This window comes from Eulemur rufifrons, chromosome 24 (genome assembly GCF_041146395.1).
Source record: "Eulemur rufifrons isolate Redbay chromosome 24, OSU_ERuf_1, whole genome shotgun sequence".
Lineage (NCBI taxonomy): Eukaryota > Metazoa > Chordata > Mammalia > Primates > Lemuridae > Eulemur > Eulemur rufifrons.
Window position 1 is genome coordinate 31,212,878 of NC_091006.1, and position 21,340 is coordinate 31,234,217.

At 37.5% G+C, this 21,340-nt stretch overlaps 1 protein-coding gene across 1 annotated transcript; it reads left to right on the forward strand.

Moving 5' to 3' along the window:
* The first annotated feature begins 487 nt into the window (after positions 1–487).
* Positions 488–20,926, forward strand: PDCL2 (phosducin like 2). Its single transcript, XM_069458212.1, has 6 exons — positions 488–611; positions 3,567–3,687; positions 4,296–4,386; positions 11,177–11,320; positions 14,775–14,983; positions 20,738–20,926. The coding sequence occupies exons 1-6, from the start codon at positions 606–608 to the stop codon at positions 20,890–20,892; spliced, it is 726 nt and encodes a 241-aa protein (XP_069314313.1). The 5' UTR covers positions 488–605; the 3' UTR covers positions 20,893–20,926.
* Positions 20,927–21,340: the final 414 nt, after the last annotated feature.

The window sequence follows — 21,340 nt, forward strand, 5'->3', positions numbered from 1 at the left end:
GGAGCCTAGGGTCCCATTTGAGAATCTGAAGAAAGCAAAAGTACTTAAGTCTAGAAAAAATGTACACATACAACAAAACTATGTGTACATTTGGGGGCTGGGAGCTGGGTGTCCCCTAAAATCTACCCAAATATACTCTGTGGTCCCAGATTAAGAACTCCTCCTCTGAAGGGTTGGCCATCCCAGGAGTCTGTTATTTCTCCATGGAGACAGGACTCAGGGGTTGAAGGGACCCAGAGGCTGAGAAACAACTGGTTGATCTGGTGGTGGGGATAGAGGATAGAGGGAAGGGTGAGAGGAGTGCCAGCACCAGCGCCTCACAGCGCACAGGAAAGGCACTGCGTGGTACAGAAGCTCCAGGACCTGGGGCATCAGTGCGCACGGCCATCTCCTAGGTTCCGCCTCTGGGTTGCCTGGCAACAGAGCGGCACGCGGCACAGGTGCGTCGGAAACCTTTCTTCTCCGCTCCTGCTCCGGACGGGCGTTGGAAACCGCTGGGCCCGCAGCGGGCTCTCTCCCCGCCTTTGGGAGGCTGCGGGGCTCAGGCCGCGGCGCCTCGGGAGCGACAGGACGATTCCGGCGCGTGAGGGGCAGCGCAGAACATCATGCAGGTGAGGGGCTCAGGCCGCTGGGTGACAGCGGAGCGCCCCGTGGGGTCTCCTGCTGGGCCCGAGGCCGAGGGACACACATGGGGAGGGCGGCCACGGAAGTTAGGTTCAGGTTAGATTCTAACATTTGTTCTTGGCAAGTGCTAAATTTTGTGTGCGTCCCTGTCTACTTTTGAGAGAAATTCGAATTAACTCTGGGAGAATGCCGTTTTTTCAACCTTCAAGACTTGGCTTTGTTGCTAGAGGAAACGTTCAGAGTTGTTGAGTATTGCGTTTCACACCTGAATCCTAGAAACCTTAACTGCTGCACTTGTTTGACTTGAGAAATAGACTAGGAACGTGAGCCCGAGTGTAATTCAATTTAATTGTCCTCCCCCACTGTTACCGAACACACAAGGGGGTTCAGTGTTGCCCGCCGCACAGAAAGCCAGTTACAGACAGCGAGGATTGTCAGCAGGAAAGGATTTATTTCCGTGGACACTTCAACAGGGAGGGGGTGGTATGAACTGCTTATTATGAAAATAAAAATAAAAGACCTGTTTGAAAATATCTGCGAGGAGAAGGAAACAATAAAAGTGACCTTAAAATTTTATTTTGATAAAGACATTTCTATGTGATAACAATGAACACTCGGAAAGGAAATTAAGAAAACAGTTCCAGTTATAGTAACATCAAAAAGAATAAAATACTTAGGAATAAACTTAGGAAGGCAAAAGACTTTGATGCTGAAAACTACAAAACATTGCTGAGAGGAATTTAAAAATACACAAGTAGGTGAAAAGATATGCCATGTTCATGGACTAGAAGACTTAATATTGTCAAGAGGTCAGTACTACCCAAATTGATCTATAGATTTGGTGCAATCCTGTCAAAATGCAAATATTTTTTGCAGAAACAGAAAAACCAATCCCAAAGTTCATATGGAATCTCAGGGGACCCCAAATAGCCAAAACAGCCTTGACAGAGAAAAACAAAGTTGGAGGACACATACTTCCTGATTTTAAAACTTGCTACAAAGCTACAGTAACCAAAATAGTGTGGTTTTGATGAAGACACATATATAGACCAATGGAATAGAATAGACATATTGAAATAAACCCACACATATTTTCAAATGATTTTTAAGAAGGCTGCCAAGATCATTCAATGGGGAAAGGCCAGGTTTTTTTTTTTTTTTCCAACAAATGATGCTGAGAAAACCAGCTATCCACATGCAAAACAATGAAGTTCAATCCTTACTTTAGACAATACACAAAAATTAACTCAAAATGGATCAAAGACCTATAACTAAAGCTATGAAACTCCTAAAAGAAAATGCAAGGGGAAGATACATAACAGTGGATTTGGCAATGATTTCTCAGACATGACACCAAACACACAAACAACAAAAGAATAAATAGATAAATTGGGCTTTACCAAATTTAAAACTTTTGTGCATCAGAAGATGCTATCAAGAGAGTGAAAAGACAACCCACAGAATGGGAGAAAATTTTTGCAAATCATGTATTTGATAAGGGGATAGTATCTAGAACACATAACTCCTAAAACTCAGCAACAAAAAGACAACCCAATTTAAAAATAGGCAAAGGACTTTGCCATGGTTTGAATGTGTCCTTTTCAAAATTTAGGTGCTTCCAATCTGAGAGTATTGGGAGATGGGACTGTTAAGAGATGACTGAGGCCGGGCGCGGTGGCTCACGCCTGTAATCCTAGCACTCTGGGAGGCCGAGGTGGGTGGATCGCTCGAGGTCAGGAGTTCGAGACCAGCCTGAGCAAGAGTGAGACCCCCGTCTCTATTAAAAATAGAAAGAAATTATATGGACAACTAAAATATATATATACAAAAAAAAAAATTAGCCGGGCATGGTGGCGCATGCCTGCAGTCCCAGCTACTCGGGAGGCTGAGGCAGTAGGATCGCTTAAGCCCAGGAGTTTGAGGTTGCTGTGAGCTAGACTGACGCCAGGGCACTCACTCTAGCCCGGGCAACAAAGTGAGACTCTGTCTCAAAAAAAAAAAAAAAAAAGAGATGACTGAGACATGAGGGCTCCTATCTTGTGAATGGAATTAGCTGCCCTTGTAAAAGGGCTTGATGGAGGGAGTTGGTCCCTTTTTTGCTATTTTGCCTCTGCCATGTGAGGAAACAGCATCACTTTCCTCTGGAGGACGGTATTCAAGGTGCCATCTTGGAAGCAGAGACCAGACCCTCACCAGACAGTGGAACCTGACAGTGCCTTGATCTTGCACTTCCCAGCCTCCGGAACTCTGAGAATTAAATTTCTGTTCTTTATAAATTACCTAGTCCTCAGGTATTTTGTTATAGCAGTACAAAATGGCCTAAGACAAACTTGAATACACATTTCTCAAAAAAAGATTTACAAATGGCCAATAAGCACATGAAAAAATGCTTAACATCACTAATCATTAGGAAAATGCAAATAAAAACTATGATGACAAACCACTTCACACCCACGAAGGTGATCATAATAGAAAACCAGAAAATAACAAAAGTGTTCATAAGGTTGTGGAGAAATTGGAACCCTGTGCATTGCTAGAGGGAATGTATTAATAAAGTGATGTAGCTGAAAATAGAAGTAAGTTCATCTGAAGGATTGAATACTTATGTAGAAACAGAAACCAAACTGTGTTTTTGCGTGATGTGAATTGGTTTAGCCCTCTTTAGTCATCAGTGAATTTTCTATGACTTATAAGTTTACTTCCTTAATAGTTGATAGAAGTGTTCTAAATTGATTTTTTGTTAAAGTTACCAGTGTAACGTATAATCCTATTAGTACTGAGAAGTAGGACAAAGTAGGCCACTTTGCTTTATTCTTCAAAACTTATTATCTGTAGAGTTCAGGAACAATTGCATACTTGGAAGTGCTATGTATCAGTCAGTTTTACAAATAACATATTAAAATGTGTAACTATGTTAATAGATTTTCTTTTCTTTTGTGTAGGATCCCAATGAAGATACAGAATGGAATGAAATTTTAAGAGATTTTGGTATTCTTCCTCCAAAGGAAGAGCCAAAAGATGAAATTGAAGAAATGGTTTTACGTTTACAGAAAGAAGCAATGGGTATAGTGGTGTATTTGGTGGGCTGGATGAAAGGGGTAATACAATTAAGGTAGTAATACTGTATTTCCCGAACATAAAGGGAAAGAGAACATTAGAAATAATATAAACCCTACCTCCTTTCAAAATTAGGATACTGACCTAAAATGGCTAATTCACATGTTGAAAATCACGTACTGGTTAATACAAGCACTAAAATAGCACTAGGTATGTAACCTAGTGAGCTGTCTTCTTTCACCATATCCCTCTACCTTGTGATTACCTTCTATTTTGATTATTCTATATAGTATGGATTATTTGTCAAGATTTCCAGGTACTTGGGGGAAATCTAAACTTAAGGGGTCTAATTGATTTTCACATCTACTTTTAAATGTAGCTTGTTGGTTCTGTGAACTTTGAGGGAGTAATAACATTTTAATATAAATATAAAGCTATTTATAATATAAAATTATAAAATGTTATAAAAAGCTATTTTGTGGCTGGCTGCTTTAAGTTTGTTTATAGATACTCTTGATCTCCATTTATCTAAGATATTGTTTTTTCTAGACATTGGCTGTAAAGTAAGAATAGCTTTTAAACAATTTGATTACCTGCAATTTATGTTGGCTTAGTTAAACCATACGAAAAGATGACTCTTGCACAGTTGAAGGAAGCTGAAGATGAATTTGATGAAGAAGATATGCGAGCTATTGAAACATATAGGTACAGTGATTCATTTGGGTTGCTTATGCATTTTTGAATGAAGAAGTATTGTAAGAGTAAAATTAAGAGTTTTTGTCTTATGGAATAGGTTTTTAGAAGAACAAAACTAATTTTTAAGTAACATTTAAAAACTGCCTTTTATATAAGATGGAATTATATGATATTTTTTCTTAATTGTTTGCCTTTGCTTAAATAGAAGTTTAAAAAAAATTTTATATAGAAAGATGGGATTTCACTATGTTGCCCAAGCTGGCTTGGAACTTCTGGGCTCAAGTGATCCTCCCAGTTCATCTCCTGAGTGGCTGGAATTACAGGCACACACCATTGCACCAGCCTTAAATAGAAAACTATCCAATAATGTGCAGTGGAACTTCACCAAGTTATATATAAGTAAAGCAGAAAGTATCAATAAAAAGCCAATATAAAGATGGTCATGATTTTACTTCTAGCATTATGTTTATCAAGGGTTTCTATCATTTAAGGAAAAATCGATTACCACTGTTAAACAATTCTTTTAGAAATTAGAACAAGTTCATACATTTCCCAACTTGTTTTACAAAGCCAGCATTATCCTGATACTAAAGCCAGACAAAGGCATTGCAGAAACAGAACACTACAGACAAATCTCCCTCATGAATGTAGACACAAAAATCTTTAAGAAAATATTAGCAAATGAAGTCCAGTAATTTTTTTTTTTTTTTTTGAGACTGGGTCTGGCTCTATTGCCCTGGGAGTGCAGTGGCATTATCATAGCTCACAGCAACCTCAAACTTCTGGGCTCAGCAATCCTCCTGCCCCAGCCTCCAAAGTAGCTGGAACTAAAGGCACATGCCACCACACTTGGCTAAGTTTTCTATTTTTTTTTTTTTTGGTAGAGATAGGGTCTTGCTCTTGCTCAGGCTGGTCTTGAATTCCTGAGCTCAAGCAATCCTCCTGCCTTGGCCTCCCATAGTGCTAGGATTACAGGTGTGAGCCATTGCAGCTGGCCAAGTCCAGCAATTTAAGAACAGAATAATACATCCTGATCAGGTGGTATTGGTTCCAGGAATGTAAGGTTGTTTTAACATTAAGAAACCATGAATTGGGGTTAGAAGCAGCAATACTCCAGTAGCACTGAGCACATCTAGCACTCAGATCCTGGTTTATAAATACCATTCTCTACTAAAAGGAAGCAGTGCTCCTTGGAGAACTGCTTGATTCCACAGTGTTGGTTGGGAAAGTACAATATGCATCTGAAGGATCTTGTGGTGCTGGAAGCAAGGAAGCACTAATAAAAAAGGCAGTGGCCAGGAGGAGGTGTGTGTCCAGGAGTCAAATGGAAAACTTTCCCAATAGCCACAGTTGGAACAACTTTAAAAACAAAATAAATAATTATAATATTTGATTATAAAGCAAATAATAGACTAAATATATATAAGTCCATAGGGATACAAATAAATAATAATATATGAACAATTTCAGGAGAAGTGACAGCTCTTCCTTACTGAAGAATTTTAACTAATAAAGATGAAATTAGAAAAATTACCATCAGAACAGTGATAATTCCTTATGGGCAAGACCCACTGACGGATGCTCAAATGATTGGTTTAAAGTTTAAATAGAAATAGGATATTTGTAAAATCTCAAAGAATTCTGCCCTGAATATTTAGTAATTATAAAGGAGAAAATAGTAAGTGTACAGTGGAGAGTTTTGGTAGATGCTATCTTAGGTAAGTGATATAGTTTTGATATTTGTCCCCTCCAAATCTTATGTCAAAATTTGACCCCCAATGTTGGAGGTGGGTCTACTTGGAGGTGCTTGGGTCATGGCGGTGGATCTCTCATGAATGGCTTGGTGTCCTCAGTGTGTTAATGAGTGAGTTCTCGCTGTATTAGTTTACACAAGAGCTGGTTGTTTAAAAGAGCCTGGCACCTCCTCCTCTCTCTTGTTCCCTCTCTCTTGCCATGTTTTTAAAGACATATTTCTGGTTTTAAGGCTCTATAAAGCATATAACAAAGAATACTCAGGAAAAAGGAAGGTGTATATATTATACATACATCTATAGAGCTTTTGATAGTCATTGGCTTTAGGGATTAAATTAGGTATTTTTAAACATTTTATTTCTAATTTTAAGAATTAGTCACACTTCTTAGAAAAGTAAGTACTCTGCTAGTTAGGTTAAAACTTTTTATTATGGAAAATCTCAAAAATATAGAAAAGTAGAAAGAGTGATAAAATGAGTACTCTAAATACCTACCACCTATATTTAATAATGGACCTTTTGCCTATTATACCATCGTGTGTGTGTGTGTGTGTGTGTGTGTGTGTGTATTTTCATCTGCAGAACCATTTCAAAGTAAATTACACATGGCGTGATGATTTATTCCTGTGTGTTTCAGCATGTATCTTTAAAACATAAGGGTGTTGGAGAGGAAAAAAATTCTTACCGATCTTAGGTTCATTGGCTGGTGTGCTGCAAATTAGACTGACGAAAGACAGATTAACAAGAAAAAAAAACATACAACTGGAGAATTCAATGACAAGTAACTTAAAGGGGTGGTTAGAACTTGGGCTTATATAGCATCTTAACAAAAGAACTATAAATTTGTAGAGAAGTGACAAGAAAAAGGAAAGGGACTTTGAGCTTCTCGGGGTGGCAAATTGTGGAAGGGTAGATATATAGGTGAAATTAATGGAAGATAAAAGTTGACCAAAAGTGGTATATTTGTACCATGAATATTATTCAGCCATAAAACAAAATGAAATATCAATATGTTCTATAACATGAATGAACTTTGAAAACATCATGCTAAGGGAAAAAAACCTATTACAAAAAGTCATAGAGACAGAAAGAAGATCATTGGTTACCAGGGCCTGGAATGGACAAATAGGAAGTAACTGGGAATAGATATGGCATTTATTTTGGAGTGATGAAAATGTCTTTGAATTAGATAGTGGTGATGGTCACACAACTTTTTGATGCATATCTTACAATTATCCTAAGCAGCTCTTCTCCAGGCAATAATTATGGACCTGGGCTCTATTCATTAGGGGCTACAGTATCTTGGAATCCTTTATTTCCTGCTATGTGTAGTCAGGGAGACAGTATGAAAGATCAAATGGGACATTTTAGGGATGAGTCATAGAAATAGACGTATCACGTTCACTCATGTTCCATTGGCTATAATCTGGTCTCATGGCCCTAATCTAACTGCAAGGGAAGTTGACAAATGTACCTTCCCCAGAAGAAGCTATAATGATGACCACCCAACTAGTCCCTGCAACAGAGATTAAAGAGAGATACCATAAATACAACTGCCTTTACTTACATATTCCACATGAAAATCACAAATTTAGTTGCCACCAAATTATGGCATTATTTTCATTTCTGTATCTGAACCTATTGGCTTTCAAAATATTACTTGTTCTTAAGAAGAGGAAATTCTTTAATTATCTTGATAATGCCAATTTAAAGCAAATTTCTCATTTAAAGCAAAAAACAAAACAGCAAGAAAATATTTTTTAAAACTATTAGTAAGGTAGAGCAATAGAACTTTTTTACTTGATAAGTATTTTAAGAAACATTAAAAGTTACTATGAATTATGAGAAAAAGATGAGTTGCACACTATCATCTCTGTTATTAAACATCATACTATATGTCCTAGCCACTGCCTTAGGACAGAATAAAGAAATGAAAAGTATAATATTCAAAAAGAAGGGACAGATTGCTATTATATAAATGATTAGCTTTAAAATAACAAGTGAATCAACTCAGAAGCTCTTGTAGCTCAAAGGATGAAAAAACACTCTATGTAGCCATAAACATATCTGCAGTATATTTTTATGGCAGATACACTAAACTGGCTCCCTGATACACATTTTTCTCTTGGTATATGTTCCAGTGCCATGGAAGCTAAAGAGCTAAAACTACATTTCTCAGACTTTATTGCAGTGATGGTAAGGAATGTGATTTAGGTTCTGTTGAACACATGCAAAGGAGATTCAAATTGAGAACTAAATTAAGTGGAGAAAGAAGTGCTAGCACTTAAAACATCCATTTAGCTGATACTGATCCAGACTTGGCTTCATGGTTTTAGAGCCATTCTTCTGGCAACAGATTATTGCTAGGGGAGACAGCTGCTACAGTGGCTTTCTAATTGTCAGAGTAGTTTCATACTAGGGCCAACCATGGAATAGTAGTTCCAGATTCCCAGTTTCCAGATTACAGTAAAGAAAGCCTTAGAAGACCAGTTTTGCAATGTTGTTCTGGAAGTCATTCCTGGTAGCCCAGCCTAGAACCTGTTCCTTCCGTCTTTCCATTCGGTTTGCAAAGCACTTAATTCCCTAGATTAAGCTCCTTTCTGTCTAAAATAGCTAGAGAACTTTCTGTTTATGCAACTGAATCCCAACTGATATGATTGTTAGGTAAAAAATGCAGGCCATTGAACACTATGTGACTTCCTACTGGCAAACCTAGCCCATGTGTTTACCCTTCTCCCCTGCCCAATTCCATTGAAATAACAAAGAAAAATGAGAAGGAGTAGAAGGTGAAAGAGGGGAGGAAGAAGAAAACTGGTTGATAGTTGCACCATTAAGTAGGGCATTGGGCCATTAATGGAAGAAGAACATTTTGAAATTTCTGGAAGATATTAAGCCAGTAAGATCAAATTGAGGGAAGTTAGTGATAGTGGTACTAAATTCTCAGTGTAAAAAAAGTAGGGCTCCCAAAAGGCCTTTGGAGTAATTCTCGGTTCTGAATATCTGGGCCAGTAGAGGGAAAACTGAAGGACTCCCCTTTGAAAACTATGAGAGGGTCCTAGCCTTGGGTTACTTTGCTCCTCTAGGCTTCATTTTGCTTGGATTACTGGTTATGCAAAGGGAGAGGTTTCACTTGACATGTTTGTAACATGTGAAATAAGGTCGTATGCAGAATTTAGTTTTTATTGAGGTATGTCAGGAGATGATTGCCTTGAAAGGATAGTTTGTGACTCACAGTTCCCAAGGGGAAGGGGGCACACCATGCCACACAGGACCATACAGCAAAGCACCTGAATTGGTCAGGAGTCAGAAACAGCAAGGGGAAAGCTTGGGCACAAGCCTTTATTGTGGTTTCTGTGGGAAAGTCAAGGCAAGGCAAAATAAGAGGAGTTAGGATTGGCTAGTTTAAGTAATTTTGGTGGGCTCTGGGCTGTAGGGGCTGTCTCTAGTTGTCTGGTACCTGATCCTGGGATGACGAGGGCAGGGGGGCAGCGGCTCAGTCTGATAAAGTGGTTGAGCATACGGGCTATAGATTGGTTGGTTTGTGTTTGAAGAACATGTTCTCTGGAGAAGGTTTGCTATCTCTTGGAATTAGCTAGCCCTGGGAGGGGCAGTCTCTACAGCATTGGCTAGGTGCCATATACCAGAGCATCAAGGGTACAGAAAATAAGAAAATATAATTTATATATAGAGAAAGAAAGGGAGTAAGTACCCCCAGAAAATTTAGAGGTATAGAATCACTAAATGTTTTTTTTTTTTTTTTTTTTTTTGAGACAGAGTCTCACTCTGTTGCCCAGGCTAGAGTGAGTGCCGTGGCGTCAGCCTAGCTCACAGCAACCTCAAACTCCTGAGCTCAAGCGATCCTCCTGTCTCAGCCTCCCGAGTAGCTGGGACTACAGGCATGCACCACCATGCCCGGCTAATTTTTTCTATATATATTTTTTAGCTGTCCATATAATTTCTTTCTATTTTTAGTAGAGATGGGGTCTCGCTCTTGCTCAGGCTGGTCTCGAACTCCTGAGCTCAAACGATCCGCCCACCTCGGCCTCCCAGAGTGCTAGGATTACAGGCGTGAGCCACCGCGCCCGGCCTTTAGAATCACTAAATGTTAAGAAACTTGAGGAGATGTCAGAAACCATTTGGGTTTGCTTCATGAATCAGGCATTCAATAGCTAAATTATCAAAGTATATAAATTTTGAGAGTTTTTTTTTTAAATGAAGTTTTAAGGTTCTCTATGGATGAACAAATAGGTAACATTTATTGAATGTTCACTGTGTGCTAGGCACCATGCTAAGAAATTTACATGTATTACCTGATTTAATATTCAACGATCCCACGTAAGTAGTTACTAGTATTGTTCCAATGTACAGTTGGGGAAACCGAAGTTTAGAGAATTTAAGTAACTTGTCAAAGTTCATGCTGTTCATAAGTATTGGATCTGGCATTTAAAACCAGTTTAGTCTGACCGTAGAGCTCATAATCACTCTCCTCTCCCACCTCACTACCTTGAATAAATTTATGTTTATAACAAGTAATTGCAAATATTCACAAAGGATTTGGACTGAAGGTCAGTTTAGCATGATAGTTACAAGCGTATAAATGGGGATAATAGTACTGACTTGGTAACATTTTTGCAAGGATTAAGTTAATGTGCTACACTTAAAATAGTGCCTGGTAACATGGTAAGCACTCAATAAATGTCAGATATTATTACAGATATTCTCCTTTAAAAAGTATTTAACCTGTACATGAGAATTTGTTGGCCCAATGTCTAAATAAACTCTATAGCTATGATTACAACCTGGTACTAAATATAAATAAACTTAAAGGTCAATAGCAAACTTCTCATACTTTTCAATATCCATGGAAACACAAATTCCCATATAAAAAGAAAAATTGGCTTTATAATATTATCAATGGTTATCGTATCATTTGAAGTGTTTGATATGTATGGGCATTATAGTCATTGCTCTAAATTGTTACTGCATATGAGAATGACTTTAAGAATATGACAATTTTCTCATGTAATATAACTTCATTTTTTAATTAGAGAAAAGAGGTTACAGGAATGGAAATGTCTTACAAAAAAACAAAAATTTGGGGAATTAAGAGAAATTTCTGGAAATCAGTATGTGAATGAAGTCACAAATGCAGAAAAAGATGTGTGGGTTATAATTCATCTGTACAGATCAAGGTAGGTAATTACCTTAGCATTTCAAAATGTAAATGTACTAATGTTTTTAAAGACATATTTCTGGTTTTAAGGTTCTATAAAGCATATAACAAAGAATACTCAGGAAAAAGAAAGGTGCATATATTATACATACATCTATAGAGCTTTTGATAGTCATTGGCTTTAGGGATTAAATTAGGTATTTTTAAATATTTTATTTCTAATTTAAAGAATTAGTCACACTTAGAAAAATAAGTACTCTGTTAGTTAGGTTAAAACTTTTTATTATGGAAAATCTCAAAAATATAGAAAAGTAGAAAGAGTGATAAAATGAGCACTCTAAATACCTACTACCTATATTTAATAATGAACCTTTTGCCTATTATACCATTGTGCGTGTGTGTGTGTGTGTGTGTGTGTATTTTCATCTGCAGAACCATTTCAAAGTAAATTACACACAGTGTGATGATTTATTCCTGTGTGTTTCAGCATGTATCTTTAAAACATAAGGGTGTTGGAGAGGGAAAAAAATTCTTACCAATGTTAGGTTCATTGGCTGGTGCCCTGTAAATTAGACTGATAAAACACAGATTAACAAGAAAAAAAAAACCCATACAACTGGAAAATTCAATAAGTAACTCAAAGAGGTGGTTAGAACTTGAGCCTATATAGCGTCTTAACAAAAGAACTATAAATTTGTAGAGAAGTGACAACAAAAAGGAAAGGGACTTTGAGCTTCTCGGGGTGGCAAATTGTGGAAGGGTAGATATATAGGTGAAATTAATGGAAGATAAAAGTTTTTTTTAGCAAGGTTTGTTATGTAGATTCTTCTGGTGCTTGTCTGGGCTGGTAAGAGTCTAGAGTTGTCTCTAGTGATTAAGAATGCCCTGCTCTTCCTGGTAGAGAGGGGGAGGGCAGAGAGTTTTGTGTCTGTTTCTTCTCAGTTGCCCTCAGTTCAAAATAATCCTTATGCCAGAGTGGCATATTTTGGAGCCGCATACTATGAACCTCTTCAAGAGTATTCTTCTACATAACAATACCATTTTCTCACCTAACAAAATTAACAATAATTTCTAATAGCAGCTAATACCTACTCCTTACTAAAATTTTCCCAGCTGACTTCAGAATATCTTTAATAAATACACATAGTTTTTAACAAAGAGCCAATCCAGGATTATGCAGCACATTTAGATATAGCATGTCTCTTAAGTCTCTTGTAATAGAGCAGTTCTCCCGTACTCCTCACTCCTCCAAGACAATTAATTTTAAAATGCCTGGTTGTGCTAAGTGTAACCCACTGTTCCTAGGCCTCATAAGCCTGGTATAATAATTGGAGAGAGTGGACTTTTTCCCAACTGTTTCTCTCATTGCAACAGCCCCTCTAGCTTTCGGTCCCAACTCCTGTGCCTGAGAGCTGTGAACTATCCCGGGGACAGAGGCCATGACAGCAGCCCTTACTGTCCTCATCTTAATCTCTGAATAAATAATAAATTTCTTCTCTCTTTAGGTCCTTAGAGAAATTCATACAGAGTCATTTATGCAAATTACAGTCTAGTCATTTACCAGCTCACCAATTCCTCGGTCAAATTTTGATAGGACAACTTGTCCATGGAAGAAAATGCCCCATAAAAGTTACTTTTATTGTAACTAAAACTCTTAGTAGATTAATTTTTATATTGTTTTAAAGTCTTAAAAAGAGTCACATTCTCATTTTACCTGTACCACTTCCTTGGTTAAACCAGTTTGTAAATGTTGCTGGTCATCGGTCTCACCAATAAGGATGAGAAACATTGATATTCACAAACCTGGCTTCCATTTGCAGCAAATGTTATTGACTGAAGTAGTTCATTCTGAACCCTGAACACCATAAATAGGCCCTTAACTTGTTTTCTGAGGCCAGAGGTCTGCCTCATATTTCACAGCTCTTCTAGGGTTAAAAATTCTGGCCCCTGAACTCCAACACCAAATTTGTTCCCCTATCACTTGTCAGAACTGTCTTCAGGCGACCCCTCTCTCCCTGTACCATAATTTGTTAAGCCAACTCTCTCAACTGCATGCTTTTCACTGCCACCACCAGTGCCCGCCTGCCTTCTGCTGTTTGCACTACTGACCCACCTCATAAGTATCTGTCATACCACTGACTGCGCTTGCATCCTGACAGTAATGATAAAATTTCTCTGAGTTATGTATTAGTGGATTCATTTAACCTATTTGTGGAAAATTTAAACTCACAAAGTCAATTTATGTCATTGCTTTGTGTGGAGAACTGGTACTTAAATTGAGCAGTATATGTTTCTCTAGTATTACTTTCAGTAGGCCACCAACTAAAATAAAGCAGTATCTAGATTGGTAGCAGGTTATAATTGTCCAAAGAAATGATATACATCTATTCTGAAATGTAAATTAAATGAGTACTGCATTTAATTTACTTTTCTTGGCTTCTTCCTCCACAAACTGACATGTAACATCAGCTAGGATTAAGAGGATTTCTGAGAATGTTGTAGATGTTGTGGATGCAAAGGCTGTCTCTGACATTATGCACGTTTCAATATAGTAGAGTGAGACAATTAAATATAATAATAAAGTACTTTTAGGTTCTATGGTTGAAGTCTACACATAGTAGAGGAAAGGCACTGAAGACAGGAGTGGTAAGTTCTACTTTTGGAGGAGGGAAGTATGGAAAGTTCTATAGGGTAAGTCATTCTTGGTCTTGGCATCAAAAAATAAGAAAAGTTTCCCCAGGTATATAGGGTTAGAGGAAGTATATAGAATGAATGGGGTATCTTAGAGTATGCAGCTTGAATAAAGATATGGAAGTAAGAGACATCATGGTGCTTTGTAGGGCTTTAAGCAATTTGATCTGGCTAAAGCATGTGGTGCAATATGGTGGCAGACAGACAATATGCTGGAGAGGTAGGCAGGGCCCAGACCATGGAGACCCTTGAAGGCCACCTGCGGAATCCAGACATTATCCTAAAAGCAACCATTGGAGGGGTTTTAAGGTTGGGGGAGGGACAGAGTCGTAGGGTTACCCAGTGAGATTCTTATGCTGAGCTCCCTTTGTAAGCAGGGTCAAGGATGAATGTGGGGAGCCAGGACTAGAAACAGAGAGCAAGGATTCCCTAGAAGTGTCCTGCTTTTGTTTTTGTTTTGTTTTTTTCCTGTGACCTACAAACTGGGAACTGGCTTGAATTAAACTGATGCTAACTGGATGTAGTTTGCCTACGTTAGGCATCAGATTCCCATTGTAGCTAGCTTCATTCCCAGGCTATAATGGTGTTTGCAATAAAAGTCAGAGGACTCTACATACAGTCATCATTGCTAAAGGTAACAACAGAGGATGAAAATAATACACTTTTATATCAAAAACTATCTAAAATATATTTTTTGGCATGAGAATGCTTCACTTATTTTATTAGACTGAGATGAGTAGTCTTTTTCCTAAAGATACTGTGTGTACTATTTCTCTTTTTAGCATTCCAATGTGTTTGTTGGTTAACGAGCATCTTAGTCTTCTAGCAAGAAAGTTTCCAGAAACTAAATTTGTTAAAGCCATCGTGAATAGCTGTATTCAACACTACCATGACAATTGTTTGCCAACAATTTTTGTTTATAAAAATGGTCAGATAGAAGGCAAGTTCATTGGAATCATAGAATGTGGAGGGATAAATCTCAAGCTAGAAGGTAATGATGTTATTTTCAAATTTTGCTTATAAAAATAATGGGTGAAAACTTCTATAAATTAACAAGTATCATGAAGGTTTATTTCCTTAATACATTATGTTTTCTTCCGTGCGTCTACTCTCTTCTTTTATACCTCCAGATTAGTCTTCCTACTATAATACTCTTATAACACCTCTTGCTTAACATCGTTTATAGTCCCTTGTCTCAAATAAGTTAAAAATTTAGAATCTTCTGCTTTAGAATCTCAGTTGACCTTTCTAACTCTATTTCTCAGTGCTTTCTAGTTTTGGCTTCAGCTGGGCTGGTCTTCATTCACTACCCCCAGACATACCTTACTCGTTTGTGCCATCACACTTTGTTACACACTCTTTGCTTGTACCTAAAATACCCTACCTTTCTTTATTCTTCTTGTCCAAACTTACACCTTCATGGGTCTCCTCAGTTTTCATTTATCCCATTTTGTAACCCTGGATGAATTCATATTCTGCCTCGCTCTTCTCTACTGAATTACTATAGCATATATTCTCTATGCAACTCGTTTTTCACTTATTCACATGCTACCTGATTTTGTTGATTATTCAATTGCTTTTGAGTCTCATCTCCCTAATAAGTACAGAGACCATGTCTCCTATTATTTTCTTTTTCATGGCACACAGCACAAGACTTTATATAGTTTATCTTCTTTAATTACTTTTACTTCCTAAGGCCATTTATTTGATCTATTCATGTTTTGGAACTGCTTTAACTCTATTTTATGAAACTAAAAATCTTTTCCTCTCACCATAATGTTAAAGCCGTTGTGAATGGCTGTTTTCCATAGGTATTCTTTTCACTCTGTCACTCTCTAAAAACTGTTGTAGGCCTTATTGAGACCTCCAATGCTTTAATTGTTCCAGAATTTCACCCTTTTTCTTCTATTCTCTAAGCCCCCTCCTTGGTTCACTACATTGTTTTGCTATCTTGGAACTTATCTTTTTAATTTAAAAAATGAATACATAAGAGTACAAAGAATAATCTAGTAAGCATTTATGAAATCATTATTGTCTTAGTCTGTTCAGGTTGCTATAACAAAAAATATTATAAACTGGGTGGCTAAAAAATAAGAAACTTTATATCTCACAGTTCTGGAGGCTGAGAAGTCTAAGATCAAGTTGCCAGCAGATGTGGTGTTTGATGAGGGCCTGTTCTTCATAGACAGTGACTTCGCTGTCCTCACATGGTGGAAAAGTCAAACAGGCTCTGTTGGGCCTCTTTCCACTAATTTCATTCATGAGGGCTCTGCCTCCCAAAGGCCCCACCTCTTATTAATTATAACATAACCTTGGGCATTAGGATTTCAACGTAGGAGTTCGGGGGAACACAAACATTCAATATCATAGCAATTATCAGAAATAACAGGTGAGTATTTATTCATGTTTACTTCAGCTATTTGTTCATATATTTTTTTAAAAACACATTACAGATACAGTTGAAGTTACCTGTATTTCCATTCCTAGTGCTGTTCCCTTCCCTGCTTCCTTAAAGGCAAAAACTAACACAAATTTAGTGTGTATCTAATACTTTTTGATTTTTGAGAGGGAGATAGCAATGGAATTCATTGGTATATTTAAAAATTGTGTAACATAGCATACAATTTAATACAAATAACATATTAATCATTCTTAAGTGTACAGCTCAGTGGCATTAAGGACATTCACATTGTTGTACAACCATCACCATCATCTACTTCCAGAATTCTTTTCCTCTTGCATAACCGAAACTTTGTACCCATTAAACAATAACTCCCCATTCTTCAGTGCCTTCAGTCCCTGGATACCACCCTTCTACATTCTGTCTCTATGAATTTGGCTGCTCTAGGTACCTCATATGAGTGTCATAATATTATTTGTCCTTTGGTGACTGACATTTCACTCAGCATAATGTCTCATCCATGTTGTAGCATGTTATCAGAATTTCCTTCTTTTTTAAGCACATTTTGTGTATCCCTTCATCTGCTGAGGAACACTTAGGTTGTTTTTACCTTTTGGCTGAATAGTTGTGAATAATGCTGCTATGAACATAGGGGCACAAATAACCTGTTCAGGTCCCCGAATAACAATGAATGTTGCCATCCATGAATGAGACACAGCTTATGATTTATTTTGGTCTTCTTTTATGACTTTCAAATGTATTTTGTAATTTTCCTTATAAATGTTTTTTGTTCATCTATAAAGTACTTAGTAATAAATTTGACAAAATGATCAATTTGCAAGGATAGGGGATATTTGGTTATCAATTCAATTTTTTGGTTATTGGCATATTCAGACTTTCTTTCTTAGGCATATTTTGGTAATTCATATTTTTCTTGAAATTTTCCCGTGAAAGTTTTCAAATGTATTGGCATATGGTTTTTCATAGTAGTCTCATGACTTTTAAAATTTTTTGAGAGTTTTAACTTTTATGAGGGTTCCCATTTACACACATCTTCACCAGATCTTGGTCTTATTAACCTATTTTTTTGTGTGTGTGTCAATCTGATGGACATGAAATGGTATCTTGCTATTGTTTTGTTGTGTCCCATGTAAATTCTTTATGTTAATTGGTTTCTTTCCTTTACTTCTGATCATTTTTGCCTGAATTGTGTCTAATAGTCTCTTCGAAGAACCAGCGTTTGATTTTGCTGGACATCCCTATTGTTTTTACTTTTCTTTTTCTCTAAAGTATTTTCTGCATTATATCCCTCTTTCTTCTTTTCTTGGGTTTACTTTGTTGTTCTTTTCCTAGCTTCTTGATCTGAACTTTTAAACTATTTACTTTTAGTCATTTTAAAAAATAAACATTTTACTACGATTTGAATGTATCCCCAAAGTGCATGTGTTAGAAACTTAATCCCCAATACAACAGTGTTGAGAGCTGGGACCCTTAAGAGGTGTTTAGGTCATGAGGTCATTAATATTGTTATCATGGAAGTAGGTTAATTATCACAGAAGTGGGTTTGTTATAAAAACGAATTTGGTTCTCTCTTGTCCTCTCTGTCACCCTGTCAAATTCCACCATGGAATGGTGCAACAAGAAGGCCCTGTCCAGATGCTGGCACCTTGACAGCCTTTAGAATTGTGAGAAGAAAATTTCTTTTCTTTGTAAATTATCCAGTCTGTAGTATTCCATTATAGCAGCACAAAAGAGACTAAGACAGAAAATTGCTACAAATCTGTGAGGCTGTTACTATAACAAATAGCTGAAAATGTGCAAATGGCTTTGGAACTGGGTCCAGTAATCCCACTTCATCTATGGAACATATGTTCCAAGACCCCCAGTGGATGCCTGAAACTGCAGATTGTACCAAACCTCACACATACTATCTTTTTTCCTATACATACATGCCTATGATAAAGTTTCATTTACAAATCAGGCACAATAAAAGATTAGCAACAATGGCTACTAATAAAATAGAATGATTATAACTATATACTATAATAAAAATTATGTGAATATGGTCTGTCTTTCTCTCTCAAACTACCTTATTGTACTGTACTGTGTGTAACTGAAGCCACAGAAAGTGACACCTTGGATAAGAGGGGACTACTGTTGTGGGTAGAGGCCAGAAGAATTTGGAGGACCAGACTAGAAGCAGCCTAGATTTCTGTGAAAGGAACATTAAAGATGATTCCAATGAGGGCTCAGAAGAAAAGAAGAGCTGTAGGGAAAGTCTGGCAGTTCTCAGAGATTATTTAGGTTGTGATCAGAATGCTGGTAGGAATAGACAGTAAAAGCCATCTGAGGGGGTCTCAGATGGAACTGAGGAACACAAGGTATTGGAGATTGGACTAAAGGCCATTCTTGTTTCTAGTTGCAAAGAACATGGCAGAATTGTGTTCATCTCCTAGGATTTTATGGAAAGCAGAATTTAAGAGCAATGAACTAGGATCTCTGGCAGAAGAAATATCTAAGCAGGCAAAGCATTGGAACTGGGTCCAATAATCCCCCTTCATGGTGCTGCATGGCTGCTTTTGGCTGCTTACAGGAAAATGAGAGAAAAGAGAAGTGATTTCAAGACGTAATTTATAATTAGAGAGGAAGAAGAAAGTAAAAATTTCAACATGGTCATGTAAGAAATGAAAAGGCATGTTCAGGAAAGAATACTAAAGGTGTGGCCAATTGACTGTTTGTCAAAGAGATTAATATGGATAGAAGAAATCCAGGTTCTATTCATAAAGCCAACAGAATTACTCCAAAGGCATTTCAGAGATATTTGAGGCAAACTAGGACCTTGAGGGTGAAATTTACAGAGAGATGCCTATGGGACCTCAGCATTTGCTGCCCTGTGTCACCTTGGGACTTTGCTCCCCACTTTTCAGCACAGCACCCCTTGGACACTCCAGCCACAGCTCAGGTAGGCCCAGATGCAGCTTCATCTGCCACTTTGGAAGGTATAAGCAATAAACTTTGGCAGTGTCCAAATGATGCTAATTCTGTAGGTGGGAAGAATGAAAGAGCTGTGAGGTCCTGGTGGCCTCCACCTAGATTTCAAAGGATGTCACCAACGGCCTAGAGGCCCAGGCAGAGACTTGTCACAAGGGTGGAACCATGGCAGAGAGTCTCCACTAGGACAATACCTAGTGGAACCACAGGAGCCCCTGAGACTCCAGAACTGTAGGGCTACCAGTGTGCAACTCCAGCCTGGGAAAACCGTAGTCACAAAACTCCAACCTGTGAGAGCTGCTGTGTAGACTGGGCCCAGCAAAGCCATAGGAGCAAGGCTGGGGCCCAACCTTTACCCCAGTGTGCCCAGGATGCAGGACATGGAATCAAAGGAGATTATTCTCCAGATTTAGGACTTAATGTTCTTTTCCCCATTCAGTTTTGGACTTACTTGGGACCAGTTACCCTTTTTTTCTTGCCTATTTCTCCCCTTTGGAATGGGAATGTCTATCCTATGACTGTCTCATCATTGTATTTTGGAATTAGATAACTTGTTTAATTTCATAGGCTCATAGCTGGAGGGAAATTTGCCTCAATATGAATCCTGCTTTGAGTCTCGCCAATATCTCATTTAGATAAGACTCTGGACTTTGGACTTTTGAGTTGAGATGCTGGAAGAAGTTAAGACTTTTGGGACGATTGGGATGGAATGAGTATATGTTGCATGTGAGAAGGACATGAATTTGGGGGGCCGGGGCAGAATGCTGTGGTTTAAATGTGTCCCCCAAAGTTCATGTATTGGAAACTTAATCCCCAATGCAACTGTGTTGAGAGGTGGGGTCTTTAAGAGGTCATTAAGTCCTGAGGGTTCTGCCCTCTGAATAGATTGTCATTATCGCAGAAGTGAGTTCATTATCTTGAGAGTGGGTTTGTTTTAAAAGCAAGTTCAGCCCTCTCTTGCCACCTTCTCTCACCCTCTCAAATCCCACCATGGAATGATACAGCAAGAATGTCCTCACCAGACACAGGCCCCTCAACCTTGGACTTTCCAGCCTCCAGAACTGTAAGAAATAAATCTCTATTCTTTATAAATTACCCAGTCTCGGGTATTCTATTTTATCAGCACAAAACAATCTAAGTCACATTGTAACAGTAATTTCTCCCTTTAAGTATAACTTTGCTGTATCCAGTGTGTATTTTGACACTGTATTACTTTCATTGTCATCCAGTTCTAAATATATTATTTCCATGTTAATTTTATTACAGTCAACTTCTGTTTCATATAGATGAGAAATTCTTCTTTTTATTTTTCCAAGATTTATATTTGACTTAATGATGGGTTATTTATTGCAGAACTTGAATGGAAGCTAGCAGAAGTTGGAGCAATACAGACTGATTTGGAAGAAAACCCCAAAAAAGACATTGTAGACATGATGGTATCTTCAATTAGAAACACTTCTATTTATGATGACAGTAATAGTTCCAACAGTGATAATGATACCAAATAGAAATATTTAATAAATAGCTTTTAAAATATATGTATACTTAATGTTTTATTTACTACTGCCTTCATAATCAGAGATCAGAAAATTTACAAATTTATTTCTATTTTTATATTAGAATTATAGTTTATATATCATTTCAAAAATTTTCAGGTATTTCAGAATATTCATTACCTCTAAGAAAGCCAGAATTTGTACTAAACCCTTATTATTTTTCTGTGGCTTATCCTTTTTCTGACCTATGTTGGACAAAACACAAATATATAAGTCCTCTCTGTTGCCCACTCACTTTCAGAGAGGCCTATGCATGAAAATAATGAAAGAGAATCATGAAGTTTCATTTAAGTCAACACATTTTAATGTCCATTATTTCAGAGCCTTGAGTGAAAACTTTAAAATTTATGACCATATACTTTTTCTTTGAAATCTGTTATCTACTAAAAATATTAATCAT